We start from the raw sequence: 21,047 nt of genomic DNA, 5'->3' as shown, positions 1-21,047 counted from the left end.
TCTAGTTCTCTTTACTACATTCATGGTGACAACTGGCACATATGTTGGTCTTTGGCCTGAGCTGCACCGACCTTTAAAGATGCAGTAACGCTGTTGACCACTGTTTGGGCTGTAAGATAGATGAAAGTAAATTAGTCTGCGTGTGTTTCAGAATTTCCAGAACTGTGCAATAACTGGCCTGTCACTGATAAGATACCCATAAGTACATGCAGCTACCAAATTTGTTAGAAAAACAAACTAGCAGCATTAGCATTGTCCCCTGCTAGGCAAACATTAAAGTTCAAGAAAAAAAGGATATTCTTGGTCATCTAATCAGTCAATCAACGATAATAATAATAATAATAATGATAATGTGTCAAATATATACATACTATATTCCTTGGCCATTGGTGTAAAAATCCAGAATTAATTTTGTGGGCCTGTGCTGCATATTATGTAAAATAAACAGACTTAATTCTTGCACATCAGATGTCTTTGCTTGTTTTTAGCAGAAATTAATTTTCGGAAGTACTGCACAGAATAGCAAAGAACACACAACGCAATCCATGTCTGATCTAGAAATAACATCAAAATCTGTTGTTTTATCCAAAATTTATGAGTAGATTGACAAAATCTTAGATAAAAAGCATCTATGTAGTGGTAGTTTAATTGATGTTAAACCTGTGCTGGTGGTGTCTTAAACCATAAACTCTGTCAATATTATCAAGTCCGTTTATCATTTAAGGTATAAATATAATTATTAACAGCACAGAGTCTCAGCAGGAACTCTGCTCAGCCTGCTTCACTATCAGTTGATTGGAGTTTAAAGTGCAGAGTTTGCACTATGTCTCGTCTTATCTTACTGTTCAACCCCACCAAAGTAAAGGCCCAGAGCTGAATCCCAGTAGTTTGAATCCCACTGAACCTCCACTCAGTCATTGATATTGACTCCTTTAAACTGTCTGATGTCAGAGTTACTCTTCTGCAACAATCACAAATGAGTAAGTGTCAAAAATCCAAGGTTTAATCACATCATTTACAAAAAACAAACGTATTGTCCATATCAAACTGATTCCCCATCAGAACATTAGTTATGTACCACCTCAACATATTTTTAAGTAATGTCACATCTTTAACCAGGTGTCAGGAAATTGTAAGAAATAAACACAACACTAAAGATACAAACATGGAAACAGGAAAACATACAGATACATTTAGAAAGGTGCTTTCCTGATGTTGCAAAGAAGACACGACTACAAACACAAAGCAGTAATTCTGAATACTGGGCTTCATGTGTTGGTACTGACGTGGTGTGATGCACCATTTTAAACAATACTGCTGGAATATAAGTTAGTGCAGAAGAATAACTGCTTTCTTGTATGAAACCCAAACCTTCAGCTAATCTGACTATAATTTTTACAGCTGCTGGAGAGATAACTGTCAGCAGCTGACTTATGCACCGTCTTTAGCTGTTATTTCTAAGCTGACTAGTTCAGTTTCCACACTGAGCTGTTAGTGAACCCAAACTAAACTTTCTTTTAGTTCAACTCAACATTTTCATTAACCAACATGAATCAAAGTCACTTTAATAAGCCTGTCTTGGCTTCAACATTGCACTGTAGGTAACCAAAAATAAACTTTAAAATAAATGGTTTAACGAATAATGTTTTAGTTGCCACACCAAACTATTATCTAACCAAAAGCGCATTGTTTTAGCTCCTACTCTGACCTGGTATTTAATCAAAAACAAACATTTTGAAACCATTAGCTAACATGAACCAAACTTCTTAGAAAGGAAACTAAGTGGTTTAGTTTCAGAAGTAAAGCACTAGTAAACCTAAATCAAACTGCAGCTGTTTAGTTTGGAGTTATTAGCTAACCTGAATCAAATAGTTTATCATCTAAACCGAACCATTAGTTGTAACATTTCTTGGTGCTAACTGCCTCTTTAGTTAGCTTGCTTTGTCTGTTTTAGCATTTAGAGTTGTTTGCTAACCCAAAATTACCTTTCTTTTAACCAAAATTAACCTTTAATTAACTTGAATCAAACATTTTCAGGTTACATACTGAACAGATAGCTAACCCAAAGTGAAATGTACTAGTTTCTCTACTCAGTGATTGGCCATCCCAAAGCAAGTAGCTGAAATCATTAGCTAACATGAACCAAGTCACTTAAAAAATAAACCAACTAGTTAAATTTCTTCAGTGAAGTGTCAGCCAACCAGAAAGATGAGGCCAACAAAGGCCATGTCTTCAAAAGATGTGACGGTCAAATTAAACATCATAAAACAATGTGCAGTTACGTTTTTGTATATGTCCTTTCAAGGATGCAATCTAAATTTGGTTTAGTGTGATTGTTTTAGATTTGAACGGTTAGCTAAGTTTTAGATCAGCATCTTAACTAAACCATTAACTATAGCAACATATTTGATCAGCTAAGAAAGCTAACTCCTTGAAACCAGCATGACCCTCTCATGGTGGAGATATCTAAGTAGCTTTACAGCTCATATCATCATACAGACATTTCAGAACTTGAATTCCTTTTTCCAGTGTTTTCCAGTTCTTCAAACTGATTCTGCAAACACAATATTCTATAAACCCTCACATCTGTTTGGAATGATATGACATAAACAACAAGTTGACCAAAACCGACATCTACAAATGTAAACGTGACACTGTCCTCACCGCTCACACATCAACAGATCGTGCTAATAAACCATTTTCACTGCAGATATTTTGGCTTGAGACAGTAAATAAAAGTACTGGTGTACGTTATCTGTTCCATCAGGAGTCATGACAGTGAACCAGCATGCACAAAAGCAGGACCTCAGTAAAGTGGAATGCAGCTGTCATTAATAGTCCTGTACTTTCCACAAAGTGACATCTGAAGAGCAGGAGAAGATATCTGAAGTGAAAATGGTCTGTACTCCTGCAAAGCAGCATTTTTATTCATCTTGTAAAAATCAAAACAACTAAGGCGACTGAGTGGAACAATTATTGGCACTTTCTCCAACTTATGTGAATACTGTGATGTAGTGTTTTAGTCAGTTGGATTTTAATTCACTCATTTAGTCATCCACCTGCTTATTCTGGATCGTCATACAGTGGACTTTTCATTCACTAATTCATCCATGTACTTCCTTCTTACTCATCCTTTCGTTTTGCCTTCCTTGATTCAGTCAAACTTGCAGATCAAAAGCCTGCAGGAGTCCGGCCAGGAAGAAAATGGGGTCACTTCAGCGAAAGTGGCCATGACAGTTCAGGGCTGTTTGTATTTATTCACACACAGTATGTATTTATATATATGTATATATATATATATATATATATCCTCTGACGTTGCTGATTTGTCTGAACCTGCCAACAGACTAACAGACAAACCACTTGAGTCCAGACACTATCCTGGCAGTCGTACTTCCTTTTAAAAGACATGGTACAACACAGGGTCTATTTTCATCCATCCCAATGTCCCAAATATTACAGTACTGTCCATCGAGTTTCTGTACCGAGGCTTGCAGGCAGCTCCCTGTGATGGTTCACACCTTGTCATGGAAATATGATGTTGCCCATGAATATTCTATGTCCTCATGTGGTTTTTTCCTTCTGGCTGCAGTTGCTGTCTGGACCCTCCAGATGGTGCTGAGACGACTCTTGGAGGGAGCTTTTCTGCTGCTCTTTGAGGCGGAGATGTCTCGGTTTGACAGGCAATGCCACAGCCAACAGAACGCAACCAATGTGGAGGCTGAAGTACCAGGACCTGCAGGGAGGAAGAAGGAGACACCAGGTGAAGAGGCTGACAGGTTAAACACTTTGTGACATATATAAAAAATAAATAATTACCCAGCATTTATAATATCTGGTGATGCATCCACTAAAATAAAAGTATTTTCCTATTTTATTGCTTTTCAACATTGAATCATTGCCACTACAATGTAGCTTTTTTGACGAGAATTTACTGAAAAAGACTCTTTCATGTCAAAGTGAAAACAGTAAGTTGAAAAAAGTAATCCACTTGTTGATGTAAGGTGGCTATATAGAGTTAGGAAACATCTGAAATTAACATCATAATGAGTACTTGTTGACGTGGAAAGCAGAAGTTCAGCCACAGAGTTAAACCTGGCTGACTTACAGACCTGTAAAACTTTAGCGACGGACCCACAGACAACAGCACAAAAGGCACCACTGTGTAGCAGATGGCGATCTGAGTTGCCGCCCATGTGATGACATCATAGACCACTTTGTGGGTGGGTGATTGCAGGAAGTATGGCCGAACGTTGTGTCTGACCTGGAGGGGACAAGATTTTTATTCAGGTAACTGAAAAGAGATGCATTTAAAATCATGTGAGCTCGGTCGCTGAACAGTGCTAACTTAGACACAGCAATATTTTTAAATGTGTACGAACAACAACGGGTCAGCAGCTAACAGCTTGTAAATGAGGTCATCAGTTAATAGCTAATGGTTATTGGGTTAATCAGCGAACAGTTAGTTAATGGATTATCACTTAACTGTTAGCAGTTAGTAAATGTGGTCACCAGCTAAGAGCTACCAGTGTGGAGGCTTTTGAGCTAGCAGTTTGTTGGTTCCTATGCTAATAGCTAACAGCTCGTTAGCTCATAAGCCAATGCCTAGGGGTAAGCGGAATCCAAAGCTAACAGTTAGCTTGTGAAGTCATCAGCTAACAGTTAGTAGTCAGTGGGCTGTCTAAGCATACAGGAAACAGTTAGTTGGCTCCTACGCCTACAGATAATAGTTACTGAGCCTCTAAAGCTACAGCAAACGGTTATTGGACTCATAAAATAAGAGCAAAGCCTGGGTTATGCTTTCTGCACGAATGTGGCACGTGGAAATGAGACGCTTGAAATCCGCTCGAGTATGTGGCTTTTAAGGACACATATACCACAGTACTACACTAGAGTAGAAGAAGTTTGCCATCGTTTCCACCGCTTACAACATGGCATTTTACTGAATGGCTGTATTTCAACAGTTAGTTTTAATTTTACACCATGAATTGTTCATGACCTGGTTAATACGGTGATCTCTGTGTGATGAATCGTATAAAAAACTGTATTTCTGAACTTCTGCTGCTAGGAGCTCTTGTTCTTCCACCATGTTTTCCCATAGACTGTGTTTTCCACACATCTCCATCCGCACTATTAGAAAAGTTTGGAGGTGCGCGACATGGAAATTTTCCGCTTGAGAAGGGCCACATGAGGGGGCGAGGCTGCTAAAATGACATAATTCAACCATGTGGAGTTTCGTGGATGCGTCAAGCATAAAACAAGCTTTAGTGGGTACAGCTCACCGCTCTGGCGGCCAGCGTGACGACGATGCCGGTGAGGAAGGTGAGGTAGTATCCTGGATAGGCTCCATGCCACATGGCTGACAGGATGAAGGTGGCTGCTGTTGGGTGGTAGGGACATCGCTCGTAACACACTCTGTTAACCAGAGATCAGATGTCAAAGGTCAGAGGTCACAAACCAACAGCAGTCTGTGCATTTTATATACAGCAGGTTAAATAAAGCGGGTTCATTCATTTTAAATCTCCAGCAGACAGAAAAACATTTATCAAAAATATAATTTAATCAATGTCAACTGCTGTATGAAATGTCTTTTCATGTTGTTAGTCAAATAATCATAAAAAGACACAGAACAACCGCAAACAGACCAACAAAAACAAAATAAAGCCACTAAAACAGAGTAAAGGTGATCAAACCTTTTGAGCCAGTGCGCCGTCTGAATGTTCCAGTTGTCGAGGAAAACTTTGAAGCTGGTGGCAAACTGGAACCAAAAAGAGGTTGATAAGACTGACTGCATATTAAATATTTTCATAGTGTATAAAGTCCAGATCCCTGACAGTTCAGACCTCAATGTTGAGGATCCTCAGGTTAGAGATGAGGTCCCAGCGAGGAGAGCCGTCACTGTCGTAGCCATTGAAGCCAAAGCCAGCAGCGTTATTGATGGCATCAGCTGTTGGACGGGTGAGACAGACTGAAATTTAGATACCTACACTGCATGTGTCATATTCATGTTATTTTTGCTCTATCTTCAGGCCAGATTAGCAAAACAAATGGATGTTTAGTTGTATTTTGTTCCATGAAAACAATCAGTAGACTCTGCTGATCCACTGCCCAGACAAAAGACAAACTGAAGGATTATATAAAGAAAGGATCCAGGTTTTATTCACCCACCGAGCGTCCACACGAAGTAGTACTTGGGTCTGGTGGTCACCATGGACAGATACAGATAGACCACCTGAGCATAAAACGGCGTGTTGGCGATGAAATTGTCATCGATGTTTCGCTCTACGGGGAAAACCTTACACACCGACAGAAAGACCAGGAGGCAGAAGAAGGACGTGGCCACTTTACGGACGACCTCCATCTGAAGGGGACACACATTTAATCTCATTTAGTTTCAGACAGTTTGACTGAGCTGAAAAATTTACCATGATGAAATGTTTAATCTCAGTTAACATAAATCATTTTGAATGACTAATTTTAACAGAGACCAGCAGAAAAAAACACTGAATTTAGACACTTTTCCATTAACCACTTGTCGTATTTGTACTTTTTTTCAATTGAATTTCATTTTTTTTCCTAATTGAATATGACTTTGAGCGCTACCAATACAGCCTTAAATAAATCTGTCTGTGGATGTTTATGAGTCTTCTAAAAGCCGATGGCATTCAACAATGCAAGGCCAAAACCTTGCAGTGGCTTTCACTATATTAGAGTAGCGAGCTAGTCTTGAACAACCAGACCTACTGTCATGTCTCATTTTAGTGCTGTTCCAACCTTTTACTTTTTGTTTACAATTTGTCTGTAGAACTGGTAAATGATAAGCTGTTTGTGTGTCACTCTTAGCTCGATCCATTACCGAGGAATATCATAGGCTGTTCATGAGCCAATGTGTTTGTGAACTAGCCTAGCCGCGCTAGACAACCCACGGCAACAAATTTAATTCTCTGCTAGGGTGGGTCTAGTTACCCTCGGTAAGCCTCGAGGTTGGATGCTCCGAAAACTGGCCGACGAATTACCATGAAGTGTAGAGTCAGAAGGCGGGCGTAACGAAGTGACAACAGAGGTGCGACGATTCTGACAGAAACAACCGGAAACTACTAGCCTAGCCGCGCTAGACAACCCACGGCAACGAATTTAATTCTCTGCCAGGGTCGACAACAAAAACGACAACAGTCGTTGAGCTCCATTAGCACCGACTCTGAATAATCTTTCTGTTAACATGTCTGTAATATACTTGAGCTTCACCCACATACTGTATAAACAAGGCTCCCGCATCCTCTGATTTCCGGCGCTCCAGGAACTACGTCAGCCTATTCGTTGCGCTGATTGGTTGTATACCTACCCAATTGCTGCAGAGTGATTTGAAAGACAACCTTTTAGCCCGGCTCCCTCCCTGTCGAGAGTTCCTAGACCCTTGTGTCTTCAGACCTGGGTCTAGCGCGGCTAGGCTATTTGTGAACTGCACTGAATGCATTTAAGTAAAACTATTAAACTTTTATCAAATGATTTCTTAGTGGGACTAATTGCAGGTACATATTGCTATCATTTTATCATCTAGGCCTAGCAGACAGTCAGGTAAAACAGTCACACGCCCAATATTGGAGTTGGGAGTAGGTTGGGGTGGACGAATGGGTCAACTTTAACCCGGAGACTGCTGTTTGTTTCCTGTTTTTTCTTCATTTCACCACTGTTTATTCTTGTAACTAAGGTTCTCTGACCTACTTCTTCAAACTCAAACAGAGCTCTTTCATTAAACCAAATCATATCTTTACCACAGCAGTGATTTTATCATACACTCAAATGCATTGTATTCACAGACCATGTTGTCACCCATTGGTTTGTGGACTACTGTTGTGTGAGGGGCTGACCTAACTGGAGAACTTAAGGGCATAATGCATGTCCATATGGTAGAGACCACTACTGATCACAAGGTAGCTCTGTCCTAAAGCTTCATCATCTATTTTTCTCTCAATGGGGCTAGAACGAACAAACTGAACACTGTGCTGTATTGAGGAGCACTTGAGACGAATGACTGAGACCATAAAGTCATTAGGAAAATGTCAACTGAGCTAACAGATCAAGGAAGTATTAGGGTCATTTTTTAAAGATATCAGACTTCTTTTTACAACTGGACCAGTTGCCCCCTGCTGGCTGTTAGAAAGAATACAGGTGTAGGCACTTCGTTTTTGGCTTCAGACCCTGCAGCTACACCTATCTTTTATAGACAGTCTGGTTGTCTGAGAGGGACAAACCACCCGTAGGGTTGTTCACACTGGAGGTTTTTGTTTCCCTCCATCATAAACAGTTGTGTGGTTTTAACAGAGTCTGGTCACTGAGTGGACACTTTGTCCACATCACTTCTCTGAATAATGGATGGAGCTGCTCTGGTTTCACAACAAGAGACAGAGCTTTACACAGGCTCTGAGAGCATCAGAGCCCAGGCAGTCATGTGACCTACATTTGGCGAGGGCTCGTTCTGCCTCAGCTTGCAGGTGGACTTCCTGTCGGCCTCCTGGTCTCTATGGCGACGTGGGTCCCCCTCTATGAAAGCGATGTAGTCGTTGTAGGAGCAGGTGGGTCCGGCCAGGATCCCCATGAAGTTACAGTTGTAGCTGAAGTACTCCAGCAGACTGGGCATCCTCCTGAGCAAACAGACACACCAGTGAGCTCTGATCACCACAGCAGCTCAACATCTGCACAGACATCTTCAAACTCACTGAGACAAACCTTATCGCCAGAATCTTCTGCCCTGCTGTCAGATGTTCCTCTTTTCGAGCCATTCCTGTCGGGAAAACAAACTGAGAGTAAGTCACAGCTTTTGAGTGGCAAACATCCAAACTCTGGATGGAGCTTACCGTCATGGATTTCAAACGCCAGGCTGGTGATCTTTTGTGTTATCACCATCATGGGGCTGGAGAGAGAATGATAACAGTGAGGACAAAGTATGTACCAGAGATGCTTCACAGCCTCCATAACTCAGATCTAGTGTGAGCATGCGGGTGAAATCAGCTGGAAGAGTGCAGTTACCCTGTGAAGTCAGCAGTGTACATGGCGTAATCGAAGACGTAGACTCGAGTGATCTGACACAGACTCAGATAGCTCAGGGCCACCAGGAGGCAGTATCTGCAATAACACAGGAAACAGACTGCCATTTATCAACATGACTTCAGTCTCAGCAACGTCTGTGGAGCTGGAAACACACAGGCTGAATCCCAAACCGCCCCCTACACACTATCCCTACACACTACCCCTCCGTTTGCGCGTTCCCGCGGAGGGTCCTCCATATTAAGGGCCGTCCCAAACCGCATAGTGCGGAGGGAGAGTGGACTGTTCAGGCCTTAAATAACGAGTCTGCATTGATGCTCACTCTGGACAACTTTTTCAGGAAGTGCAACGTCGAAATGGAGGAGGAAACAAACATATTGATGTGAGTTCCACATGCGTCCATTATTTCTCCCACGCATTTTTCACACTGACAGAACATCACAAAAAGAGTGGTGTAAAAAGGTAAATCACAAGAAACAAATCTTCTTCTCTGCTGACGTTTGATTTAATTGTGCACCCCCTGACACCTTAAAATTTGAACACAACTGACAGAATTCATTTATTCATTCATTCATTTGTTGGATTTGAAATGCCAGATAATAGGATTGGAAAACATGTCAGTGAAAAAAAAATGGGATGCTTTCGTCTTCTGGAAGCAGCAGCGATCCTTGTTAGTTGCAACCTGTGCCACAGTGCTACAGCCATGCACAGTAGGCGTCTTTGTGTTACCATGGCGATGACGTCTTCCGTTTTCCGGTGAGGCGACAGGGCATCCCATTCCTGACGATCGTATTTATACCCTCTCCCTTCAATAATAGGTGCCCTCCACAGCTTCGAGTGTGACTTCTTTTGGAGTGACACTCGGTAGTGGAGGGGGAGTGTGTAGGGGGCGGTTTGGGATTCAGCCACAGTCTGTCTCTGAGCTACAGGAAACATCATGAACATGTGCAGGGTTCATCCTGTGCAGAGCGGGACAATGACCAGCTGTGTCAGACAGGTCACACTGCAGAAACAGAAATCTTACCTCACCTGATTCTTCTCATCAAAGATAAATAGGAGCAGGAGCAGTTTCAGGTAACTATAGAGGTTTTCCATCAATAAATCAGTCTGACTGCGAGATCCTCCAGTTCCATGCAGGTAAATCTTGACTTTCTGAGAGTGAATGCTCATTTGATCAGACCTGATCATCTTTATCATTTATTTTTAAGGCTTGGTCATGTTTTAGTGGTTTCATGTTTCTGTTAGTCTCAAGAAAATGCAACAAGTATTTTTTGTTTGCTTGAAATGTTCACCAGAGAACAGAATGTTTCATATTGTTCAGTCATTTGTAGATAAACTGAGTTGAATTTAAAGCTGTATTATGTAGACTTTGGCTGACTTTAATAGGCTGCAGCTTCGTGGTATAAGAGCTTTCTTCATGATGTAAACTGGCTGTTCAGTACCGATGTAAAATGAACATGCTATTGAAGTGCAAAATCTATGGTTGCCTCCTAAATCCGAACCTTTTCGCCAGGTTTAGGGTCTTAATCTTCCAGTTATTTTTACTGTGCTGGCCGATTTTTCATGACCTTATATGAAACTTTCAATCAATTAATCGTCATTTTCAGGTGTTCTTTATGTAATAGTTTGATAGCCGAGGTCTCAGCTTGTTTTTTTATTGACAGTTTTAATCTTCCGTTGGATCTGAAGCTCTCTAAATTACATCCACTTTATGATTTGTGCTGAGATTTTGATTGATTTCCTCTGAGGAATCTCAGAGGAAATGAAAAGTTCTCCATCAGAATAAACTCTGATTTTATTGGATCTGACTGAGGTTTATCAGTGAGCTCATTAACAAACGATTCCTCTGGCAGTTTTAATGTTTGCACACTAACAGCAGTTCCACCAACACCTAACTTTCCCTAAAACTGTGACTTTCTTGACAGGGATTCAGGATGAAGCTGTGATTTGAGGACTTTTCTGGAGCTCACTTGTGCATGTGTTCGACTCCGGTCAGGATCATGATGCCGTAGGTGAGTCCACTCTGAACCAGGAAGTGAAGAGCGTACCTGCAAAGACAGAGGAAATGTGTATATGTTTTTTTCAAGAAGTAACACGATATTGTATTTTCTCATGTTGCATATCCAGAATTGCTCAAATACATTCAGAGATACAGTAACTGATAAAAATTCACTGCACCACCTCCGCGGCACATTTTAGATTCTTAAAGAAAATTCAAAGATTTTTTTTGAGTCACATGAGTCTAAATAAACTAGTTTGTGTTCATGGCTTAAAGGACCATTAGAGGAGCATGTCCCCCAGTGTCCATCCAAAGTAATAGTCAAACATCAGCTTAAATTGTGATATTTCAGCTAAATCACTTACTCTTTCACACGTTTCATTCAAAAAAATTGAATGTTGTTATTGGCAAGAAACTGCGGCCAAAATCGTCAAAATTACACAAACAACACAAGCGAGACAAAAAAAAAAACCCAAAACACAAACGGATACACAAAACAATGACTAAAGCGGATCACAAAATGAGAAAAATAAGACCAAAAATACAAGCTTGACAAAACGACAAAAACATGAAACAAATGACAAAACTCAGACAAAACAAACAAACAAAAAAAAACAAGACAAAATATAACAAAAAATGAGACTCAAAGCGACAAAAGAACGATGAGCAATATAATGTTTGACTTTATGATTCAAACAAGTTGTCCAGAAATTATTTTAAATTTATACTTTTACAAATTTACAATCTGCAGTTAAGGTCTTCTCTGTAATTTTTACTCTTTACAAAATTGTCCCACGGGATGGATTGGACCCTCTGTGGGGCCAGTTTTGGCCCGCAAGCCACATGTTTGACATCCCTGCTCGAGGGCATAGCGTACATGTGGGTTTCATCTTTTTTGTAAAGCAAATAATTCAAATGTAACTTTGTTTTTTCAGGATTTATGGAAGATATTTTGAGTTCTCTCTTCTATGGTTGTACTGTTTCCATAAAGGTGCAGGACTTCATATCATAAGGAAAAATGAGCACACAGTGAGTAAAAATGGTAAAAATACCAGAAACTGCTTTGGGTTTAGGGATCAGGAGTGGAATCTGTCTCAGAAATCCAGCATCATAGTCAGAGTCAATCTTACCATCCGAAGCAGAACATAGCGAAGTAGAGTCCCAGTAGAGTCGCCACCACATGTCTGATGAACGGACTGGTTTTACTGGGGTGGAGGAAGAGACGAAACCAGAAGGCTGAGATCAGAGCACAGAGCTGACACACCACAAAGTTCACCTGCAGACAGAAGCAGAGGGAGGAGAGAGATTTGTATGGGTCAGGTTGTAGGAGCATCACGAATGATTTTGTTAAGAGCAGCAGCAGCACTTCATGGCTGTTTTAGGCTGAACTCTGTTGACTCAGAAAGTCTCTGACGTCTCCACTGATAAAATTAGACCTTCAGAAGATATTTATAGTTTGGTGAGCCAAGACCTGCCGTCCACAAGACAGATTACATCACACAAAATTCATCCATCTACAGTCCAGAGGTGTCCGAGAGGAAAAGCTGAGCGCTCAGGAAAACCATCAGGAAGCCCAGCGGTCGTCTCCATCAGGACGCTTAATCTGACTAGAAAAGCTAATAGCTGCATTTTCACACAGCTACTTTCCAAAGAACCTCTCAGTCGCCCATTAATGCACATCAGGTTCACTGAATTACATTTAAGACTCATTTCAGTTTTTTGAACTTTGCAGAGATCTGCTGCCCCTCACACAAACAAGAAGACTGACACTTCCTGATAGCCATCCATCTGTGGTAACTGCTGTAACTACATAAAGATAATTAATCAATCACATATGGACAGGGTTAGGGGCCCCTGACCTTGTTAGGGTTAGATTTTTAGTTTAAAAGTCACAAGGTTCAGTAAACAAAGACAAATTGCATTATTCCAGAGAGACACAAAATTAACAAAAACACCCAAAACGTCTACAGTGAAACCTGAAACGACCACATTGATAAACAAAACGACTGCAGACACAAAACAAACACAGAGATACGGAATAAACACAAAGAGATGTCAAAACAACTACAAAATACTGCAAAGAGACAATAACGAAACACAAATTGACATCACAACTGACACACAAAACAACAACAGAAATATATGAAACAATCACAAACAAAACAGTCACAAAGAGGTGCAAAATCATCACAAAGATGCAAAGCAACTCCAAAGTAACAAAAAGACACAAAATGGCAACAAAAAGGTGCAAACTGATGACAAAGACACATAAACTAACCACTAAAAGACGCAAAGCATCCACAGAGACATGAAACAACCACAAAGTGACACAAATTCAAAGAAAACAACCATGAAGAGACACAAAACAAACACAAAGACAAACAAAATTACCACAAAAAGACACAAAAGAGCGATTAAAAGTCCTCAAATATGCAAAATTACTATCAAGAGATACAAATTGACATCAAAGACAGAAAAAACAACAATAGAAAGACATGAAACAATCACAGAGGCAGAACAGCCAAAACATCATCACAAAGACTGAAAAAAAACTACAAAGAAACAAAAAGACACAAAATGGCAACAAAAAACTAACCACTAAAAGACACAAAACATCTGGAAAGAGGCATGAAACAACCTCAAAATGACACAAATTGACAACAAAATACACAAAATAACCATAAAGAGACACAAAACAACATAAAGACAACAAAGAGACACCAAACAACCACAAAGACAAGTAAAATGACCACAAAGAGAGTCAAAACAACCACAGAGACACAAATTGACATCAAAGACACACAAATCAACAATAGAAATATATCAAACAATCACAGAAAAAACAGCCACGAAGACGGAAAAACTCATCACAAAGATAAAAAGCAATTACAAAGAAAAAAAGACACAAAATGACAACAAAGGGATGCAAAATGAAGACAAAGAGGCATAAACTAACCACTAAAAGACACAAAACATCTGGAAAGAGACATGAAACAAACACAAAATCATCACACAGATAAAAAGAAACTCCAAAGAAACAAACCAACAACAGAGACATAAACCAATCACTAAAAGACGCAAACCATCCACAAAACAACAAAATAGACAAAACAGCCACGAAGAGAGGCAAAACAACAAAAAGACAACAAAAAGACAGAAAACAACCACAAAGACAAACAAAATTACCACAGAGAGACAAAAACAGCAGCAAAACACACAAAATGACTACAGAGACACAAATCAACCACAAGGAAATGCAGCTTGACCTCAAAGATGCAAAACAACCACAAAGAGACTCAAACAACCACAAAGAGACATAAAACTAAAGCAAGATCCACCATTTTTCAACCACATTTTGATCACAATACAGCATTTCACTTCAAACATGCGCATTTTACTCCCGGACTTTAACTTAGTGGCTTTATTCCATGGTGTCCTGCAGTAAAGGATGTGAGACGGGGCAGCTACTGTTGTTGTCCTGAAGTGTGAGTGCAGTGAGCTGCAGTCTGAGGGTCACACAGGTCACTGAGCTGAAAGAGTCAATTAACGCTGCTGCTCAGTGGCCAACACAAGATGGATGATGAGAGGGGGCTCTTCATCACACTCAGAGTTTCTGCAGGATATTTACCGAGCATTCCTGCGGCATCTGTGCAGTATTTAGGGAGAATTTACATATTTGTTGCGTTCGGCAGCATCTGATCTGGCTGTAAACCGAGGCGGCGTGTCGATCATGAATAATGGACCGTGTGTAAACTGAGTGATTACAGTCAGACGCTCGGTTGACGCTCAAAATGTGCCTGTTGTCTTTAGATGGAGTTCATTAGAAACTGACGAAGGAGGAAAACTTCTACATTTGGCTCAGACTAACCCAAACTGTTGGACTGATCGAGTCTGAAGCTGCAGAGCTGGACTCCGCTTCCTGTCTACATGTGTAAAACGGGTCTCAGTAGAAAAATCAGTGACTGAAAAGTGGTGGTTGTTCAGCACCGCGTCATGCCTGAGGTTTTCGTTCAACAATCCCAACATTCTCATGGTGCAGATGTAGACTGCATGAAGACAGCTCCAGTGTGAGCTCAGTGTTTACCAGTAAAACCAGTCAACTGCAGCATAAAGAGATACAAATTGACATAGACACAAAAGACGCAAAAATTTACTTCCAGAAGCAGCAGTGGAACAAACGGTGCGTGTCACCTGATCCAGGACCTGGATCTGGATCATCAGGATTCAACCCAGTCACCAGAGGCCTGGCTGTCAGCCAATCAGAGCGCAGCAGCGTCTACCTGTTACACGGCCGATGGTATCACCTGTGAGGAGGACGACGTGGTTTTACCGGATGAATGTTACTCTGTGTTTTTATCTCAGGGATGTTGAACTTTGATGTTTGAATTATATCAGATGTTGAAGCCGTTTTTATTGTCTTGTTTTCATTTGTCTGACTGAACAGTTTCCACTATGAGTGTGTGTTTTACTTGTATTTATGACTACAGGTGTGTTTATCAGTCTGATTTGATTCCTCGATCACTGAATAAACTCCACATTCAGGTTCAGTTTATCTACTGGCTTTCCTATTCGTTCCCAACTCCATGGTTGTGATTTTAGACTTGATTGCTTTTCTTTTTTCTTCAATCATTAGATGTATTTTTTCCTGTTAATAAAAGGATTATACCATGCTTTTTTTAAAATTAGATTTATCTCAAAATAAGCAGTTAATTTTAAATCTACTTTGGTCTTTTGACAATCAATTGACAAAATTAATCAAATTCTGTTTCACTAACTGATTAATAGTTAAACTTAATCATAAAAATGTTCAAATTTTGCTGCTTTGACGCTCTCAGATAGAAGATTTTGTTGGTTTTCTTCATCTTGAATGACTGTAAATTGAATATTTTGTGGTTAGTTTGAACAACATAAGACGTCTGAGGGCATCACTTTGGCCTCTAGGACATTGAATTGTGGGTATTTCTTATTTAGGATTCAGATCAATCAACAATAAGATTATCAGCAGTCGCAGTCCCAGATCAGAATCCAAAATCTAAAAATGAAAAAGCAGATGTTGACCACAGGAATCCAGGCTGAAGAATCAAACAATAATACCTGTAATTAACCATTATTTCCATCATTGATCTGTTTGTTGATTATTTGTTCAGTTTCCTGACTGACGTTTTACCAGATCAACGCCTTAAAACATCTGATCTATGGAAGCTTGTGTCACATTGTTTCATGTTCGTCTGCAGCTTCATCAAGCAGCAAAGTCTTCTAGACTTTCTCGACTCAAGGGGGTTTGCAGATGGCCTGAACACAGAACCTAACAGTCTGACGGGATAAAAAGTAGCTCTAACAGCTGCAACAGGAGAAACTGCTGCCGTGGACAGATTATGAGGCAACGGGCCCCTGAGCCAGACTAGTAAAAGGCCCCCCACTAGTCCTACAATACCGAAGGAGACACTGAAGATCTACACACTAAGCTGTTGTGTCTCTTTGCATCAGTTTTACCTCTTTCTGCTCATTTTCTGTTGATTTGTCTCTATGCTGCTTCTCTTTCGGGCCTCTTTGTAGTGACTCGTCCATTTTTTGTTGCTGTTTTGTGTCTCTTTCTAGCGGTTGTTTGATCGACTTGCCAACATGAACCGTTAACCGTCACTTCAGAGGCTCTGGACCAACACCCTGTGACTCTTTGGGCTCCGGCCCAACAGGCTGCTCAGTAATCCACCCATGACTCCTGCTGCTGCTGCTGATTAGGATCAATAATGTGGTTTATTATATCAGCCACAGGGCAGATCTTACTTCTAGTAGCACTGGACAGAGACTACTTTGGATTTGTAATAGAGTATTTGTACACTCTTTACTGATTAGATTATTGCAGAGGAGATTAATTCTTCATTCTTTGTTGTGATTGTTTGGAATTAATGCATGTGTTCAGATTGATCAGTGATCGGCTCAGCTAATCAAAGCTAATATTTGATCCTTCCAGGCAGATATTGATGAGGTTTTCCTCCTGCTGGGACCAGACACGCCTCCCCCTCTTCCTCCTCCTCACAGATGCTGATGGATGAAGCTCTCCTGTCATCAACATGTTTTTTTGGGACCATTTGGATGCTCAGGATGCTCTGTAAGCCTCCAGCACACATCCAGGTCTCCATCTCCTCTAAACCAGCCGCACAAAGCCTGAACCAGCCCACACACACGGACCGATCATCGCCCATCCGAGGCCTCCATCCATTTTCAACAAACCGCCGCTCATACCCGCCCTGTTCATTTGTCACACCGCCGTTTTTGTTCACGCTCCGGCCGCTTCATGTCGCTTTTACCTCCCCCCTCCTCCCCCTCCGCTACCCAGAACCAAGCAGCCCGGTCCCCGCCCCGGAGCGCCGGAGACTCGGCCGCCGAGGCTCCGACGCTCGGCCCCCGGAGGTGATTTCGGAGGAGACGTCCCGGCGGGTCTTACCTGGTCCAGCGGCAGGTTGGTGATCTCGCTGACCGGCTGCAGCAGGCTGGAGCCGGTGCAGGCCGTGGTTGGGGCGTCGTCATCTGCCATGGCTCCGTGTCTGCGGCCGGGTCTGCTGCTTCTGTGTCCGGCTGCAGCAGCTCAGAGGCGGCGGCGGAGGCTCCGTGTTCCGCCGGCGGTCTGTCCGTGTGTCTGTGCGTCCTCCTCTTCTTCTTCCTGTTCCTCCTCCTCACCCCGTCTGTCTGTCTCCCCCTCCTCCCTCTGATGCCCCCTCTTTCTCCTCCCCCACATCCATCTCTCTGGTCCCTCCTCCCTCTTTTATTCTTCTCCTCCTCACATCTCCATCTGCTTTACTCCTCTGTTATTCTTTTATTCTCCTTCCTCCCCCCAAGCCTCCCCTTGCCTCCCTCCTTCTGTCTCTTCTTCATGTCCTCCACCTTTCCTGCTTTCTCTCTTCTTTCCACTTCTTCTCATTTCTCTCCATTATTTTAATCCCTTTCTCCTAATCCTTCTCCTCCACTTCCTCTTTTTCCCCACCATGCTCTCACTTTTCCCTCCTCCACGCCACCACTCCTCTTCACTTTTTCTACTCCTTTTGTTTCAGTCTGTCCTTCAAGGTTCACTGGCAGCTCAATGAATAGCGAAAACAACCTGATCCTGTATTAAACCGGCTACAAACACATTTTAAACACAACCCCATTTGCTGCTTTGTGATCTAAAAATGTTTAATATCAGACTCCTTTCTTGAATCCTTTTTCTGTAAATGTGTGCATCACAGTTTGTCATATTTTGTCTTTGCCACCAGAAATGACTGTTTATTATCACATAAAATGAAGAAAAGCTGAAAATGGTCACACCAGAGAAGCTTTATTGTGGGGAGTTTTGGCATTTTTGTGCCCTCCTTCATCCATCTCTCCTCCTCTTCTTCGTCTCAAACAGGACTCTTTTCTTTTAGCCTCTTGTTTGTTTATTTATTGCATTGTTGTTTATGTCTGTTATACATATTCATCTATAATTACTGCAGCTGAATTGATTAGCTGATTAACTGATTAGACGAAAGATATTTCATTTTAAATTAAATGGTTAGGGAAAAAAAATCCAAAACTGCAATTGTAGCCTTAGTTTCTTTGATAATAAACTTTAAATATTGTGTTTTCTGATGGTTTGTGGTTCCACTCTGGTTTTAGGAGGACATTTTCACTGATTTCTGATGCTTTTTACCTTTAAAAACAATTATGAGAAGAAGTAACTGTCACACCATCACCAGCCTGCTCCTGGGACTGCTGGAGCGTTGCACTGGGATTACTGGTGCTGCACTGGAGTTTCTGCTGCAGATCTCACTGTGACTTGCTGATGGAGATGAAGACACTGACTGCATTTCTAAATGACTGGTTGAGGTTGCTCAGTTTGGCCTCAGAGCTTTGCAGCTGTTACAGCCTGAACTTGTCTCTTTTCAGCTGGTATTAAAAAAACCTGGACTGAAGGGCCTAATTGATCAGAATTATTTTTGTAACCCTTTGGATCAAAATTTCCAATAAAAGTACAGGCCATTTTCACCATACACCTTGAGGAGCATGTAAAAATCACAGTTTGGTCCCTTGTTCTCTGACTTTCTTTGTATATTTCAATAATTTATTGAGAGAAAGTGAGTACTTCAACACTGTCATATAGAAAATATAAGAAAAATGTAACCACTGCACCAATATTGGCATCAGCAGATCAGACTTACTGTAACCATAAACCAATAAGAACATGATCTTACCTTCAAACTAATTAGGCTTCAACGGATATTAGCTTTATACCCCCGAAGTCACTTAGAGGGATTCTGTTTTCAGTCGAGAGATTTTAGAGGCAGCACACCGCAGTCCACCAACTGAGCAGTCCTCAGCTGATGACATATTTCAACCAGCAGCTGAAACTGCAAATTTTTAGTCTTAATATCAGAAGTGGCTCTGGTCCACACGGTCGCTCATCTCTGTATGACAGCTGTACAGCTCAGACTGACTGAAAGTGAGGCTTGTTCTCATGTAGAAATGAAAAAAAAAAACAGTTTTGGTGAGTAAAATGAATGAATGAATGAATGAATCAATCAATCTATCAGTCTATCTATCTATCTATCTATCTATCTATCTATCTATCTATCTATCTATCTATCTATCTATCTATCTATCTATCTATCTATCTATCTATCTATCTATCTATCTATCTATCATTTTATTGGGTGGCTCCTTCTAGATGTAATGTACGTGTCGCAGGTATTTGAATTATTTTAATTGGGTTTCTAGCTTTTGTGATGGCATTCATTCTTGCTACATGAGATGCTTGTAAGCGATGCAAAGTCCGGTTACGCTGCCTTTCTGTATAATATTGATGGTTTCTATATATTACGTGGCATCATAATGATGGCATTAGGCGGTGGATTGATTCAGGTAGAACGCCACTGAAGGCTGTTAAGTGGTTGCAGCCTTGTACATCTCATCTGATTGGAATCTATAGTTTTCTGCATGTTAATTATGTAAAGCATAGAAAAATGAGGTTATTCCTGCAGAACCTGATGTTGTTGATGCTCTACTTTAGTGGGGAACATTTCTTACAAATTTTTGTTAAATCTAATTATTTAGTCAGAGCTAATGTCGAGTAAACCACAGTGAGCTGCCGATGATCCAAGTTTATTTCTCTTTGGTTTGGTACCATCAGTCCGTTAAATAAAAGCTGCAGCCGCATCATGGCATTTGTTGTCAATCATTAAACGGTTATGCACTGATCAGCCTCTTCACTGGGAGTTTGACCTCCTTCAGGACTCTGAAAATAAACTCTTCTGTTCCTTTCAGTGATCCTTCCAGACAATCAATAATAGCTAAATTGAGTTGAAGAGAGGCCAGAATAATCGATCGATTGAGAATAATTACTGGTGAGAAAGCCTCCATCTGTGATCAGAGGCTGTGAATTGTGCTTCATTTCAGAGGAAAGGCAGAATCTGGTCAGAAACTGTAAAGAAAAGGAAATAGATTACAGTGTTGTTAAAGCAGTGCAACTGCTGTGTGTCTGATCAGGACAGGGTTGAATTTCAGCATTTAAAAGCACTGAAGAAGAGATGGAAGTCAGCTCCAGCAACAGATGACAGAACCGAGCTGGATTCAAGAGTCTGAAAGCAAAATGCAGAGCAGGATACAACAGGCAAGATGCACTGACTGGAATCATGCTGTGTCGTGTCATGTAATATAATAAAATGTGTACCAAAGGGACTGAACATCAACACTAAGGGAAGCAACATCTGCGGTAGGTTGTTCGGAAAACTCATGGGATGTGTTTAAAGTCTGATACTTCAAACAAATATTCAATATAAGAGAATTTTGTTTTTATTGTTTTCTACCAGGTGCTTTTTTGACCTGAATATTTTAAGTAGTCAAATAAGTTTGTGTTGGTAATCTTGCATCTCGGTATGAAAGGACTTCGTTTCAACGTCTGTTGCTGCAAAAGTGGTGGCTTATATGCATAACTGTCTTGATTTTTCCATCCAGTCCAGCAGGTGGTGGAAATAAACAGATAAAACCGACG

The 21,047-nt window shown here is 40.9% G+C and overlaps 1 protein-coding gene and 2 long non-coding RNA genes across 4 annotated transcripts in view; 1 reads left to right on the top strand and 2 right to left on the bottom strand.

Moving 5' to 3' along the window:
- Window positions 1-21,047, bottom strand: part of LOC127537670 (uncharacterized) — a 122,116-nt gene that overhangs the window by 54,430 nt on the left and 46,639 nt on the right. The window lies entirely within an intron of this gene.
- mboat2b (membrane bound O-acyltransferase domain containing 2b) lies at window positions 990-17,608 on the bottom strand. The gene is made up of 13 exons (XM_022217915.2): window positions 17,490-17,608; window positions 12,175-12,320; window positions 11,016-11,093; window positions 9,028-9,123; window positions 8,856-8,911; window positions 8,728-8,782; window positions 8,459-8,642; window positions 6,169-6,361; window positions 5,844-5,947; window positions 5,694-5,758; window positions 5,283-5,415; window positions 4,113-4,264; window positions 990-3,736 (listed from the first exon to the last, which is right to left on the bottom strand). The coding sequence occupies exons 1-13, from the start codon at window positions 17,577-17,579 to the stop codon at window positions 3,565-3,567; spliced, it is 1,524 nt and encodes a 507-aa protein (XP_022073607.1). The 5' UTR covers window positions 17,580-17,608; the 3' UTR covers window positions 990-3,564.
- Window positions 3,648-19,075, top strand: LOC110968095 (uncharacterized). 2 transcript variants are annotated; one of them, XR_007947461.1, is made up of 2 exons: window positions 3,648-3,763; window positions 10,971-19,075. It is a non-coding gene; the product is annotated as an uncharacterized LOC110968095 (long non-coding RNA). The 2 variants fall into 2 exon arrangements; XR_007947460.1 differs by having other exon boundaries at window positions 3,664-3,779.

The sequence above is a fragment of the Acanthochromis polyacanthus genome, chromosome 16, assembly GCF_021347895.1.
Source record: "Acanthochromis polyacanthus isolate Apoly-LR-REF ecotype Palm Island chromosome 16, KAUST_Apoly_ChrSc, whole genome shotgun sequence".
Taxonomy (NCBI): domain Eukaryota; kingdom Metazoa; phylum Chordata; class Actinopteri; family Pomacentridae; genus Acanthochromis; species Acanthochromis polyacanthus.
This window is presented reverse-complemented; position numbering and strand designations above follow the sequence as displayed.

What these genes read in the sequence shown, in the direction of transcription:
- mboat2b (XM_022217915.2), bottom strand. Translation starts at nt 17,579, where the DNA reads ATGGCAGATGACGACGCCCCAACCACGGCCTGCACCGGCTCCAGCCTG. An exon ending in GCTATGTTCTGCTTCGGATG is followed by an intron (nt 11,094 to 12,174) that starts GTAAGATTGACT and finishes CTGTCTTTGCAG; the next exon opens with GTACGCTCTTCACTTCCTGG. An exon ending in CTACTTCGTGTGGACGCTCG is followed by an intron (nt 5,948 to 6,168) that starts GTGGGTGAATAA and finishes CCCGTCCAACAG; the next exon opens with CTGATGCCATCAATAACGCT.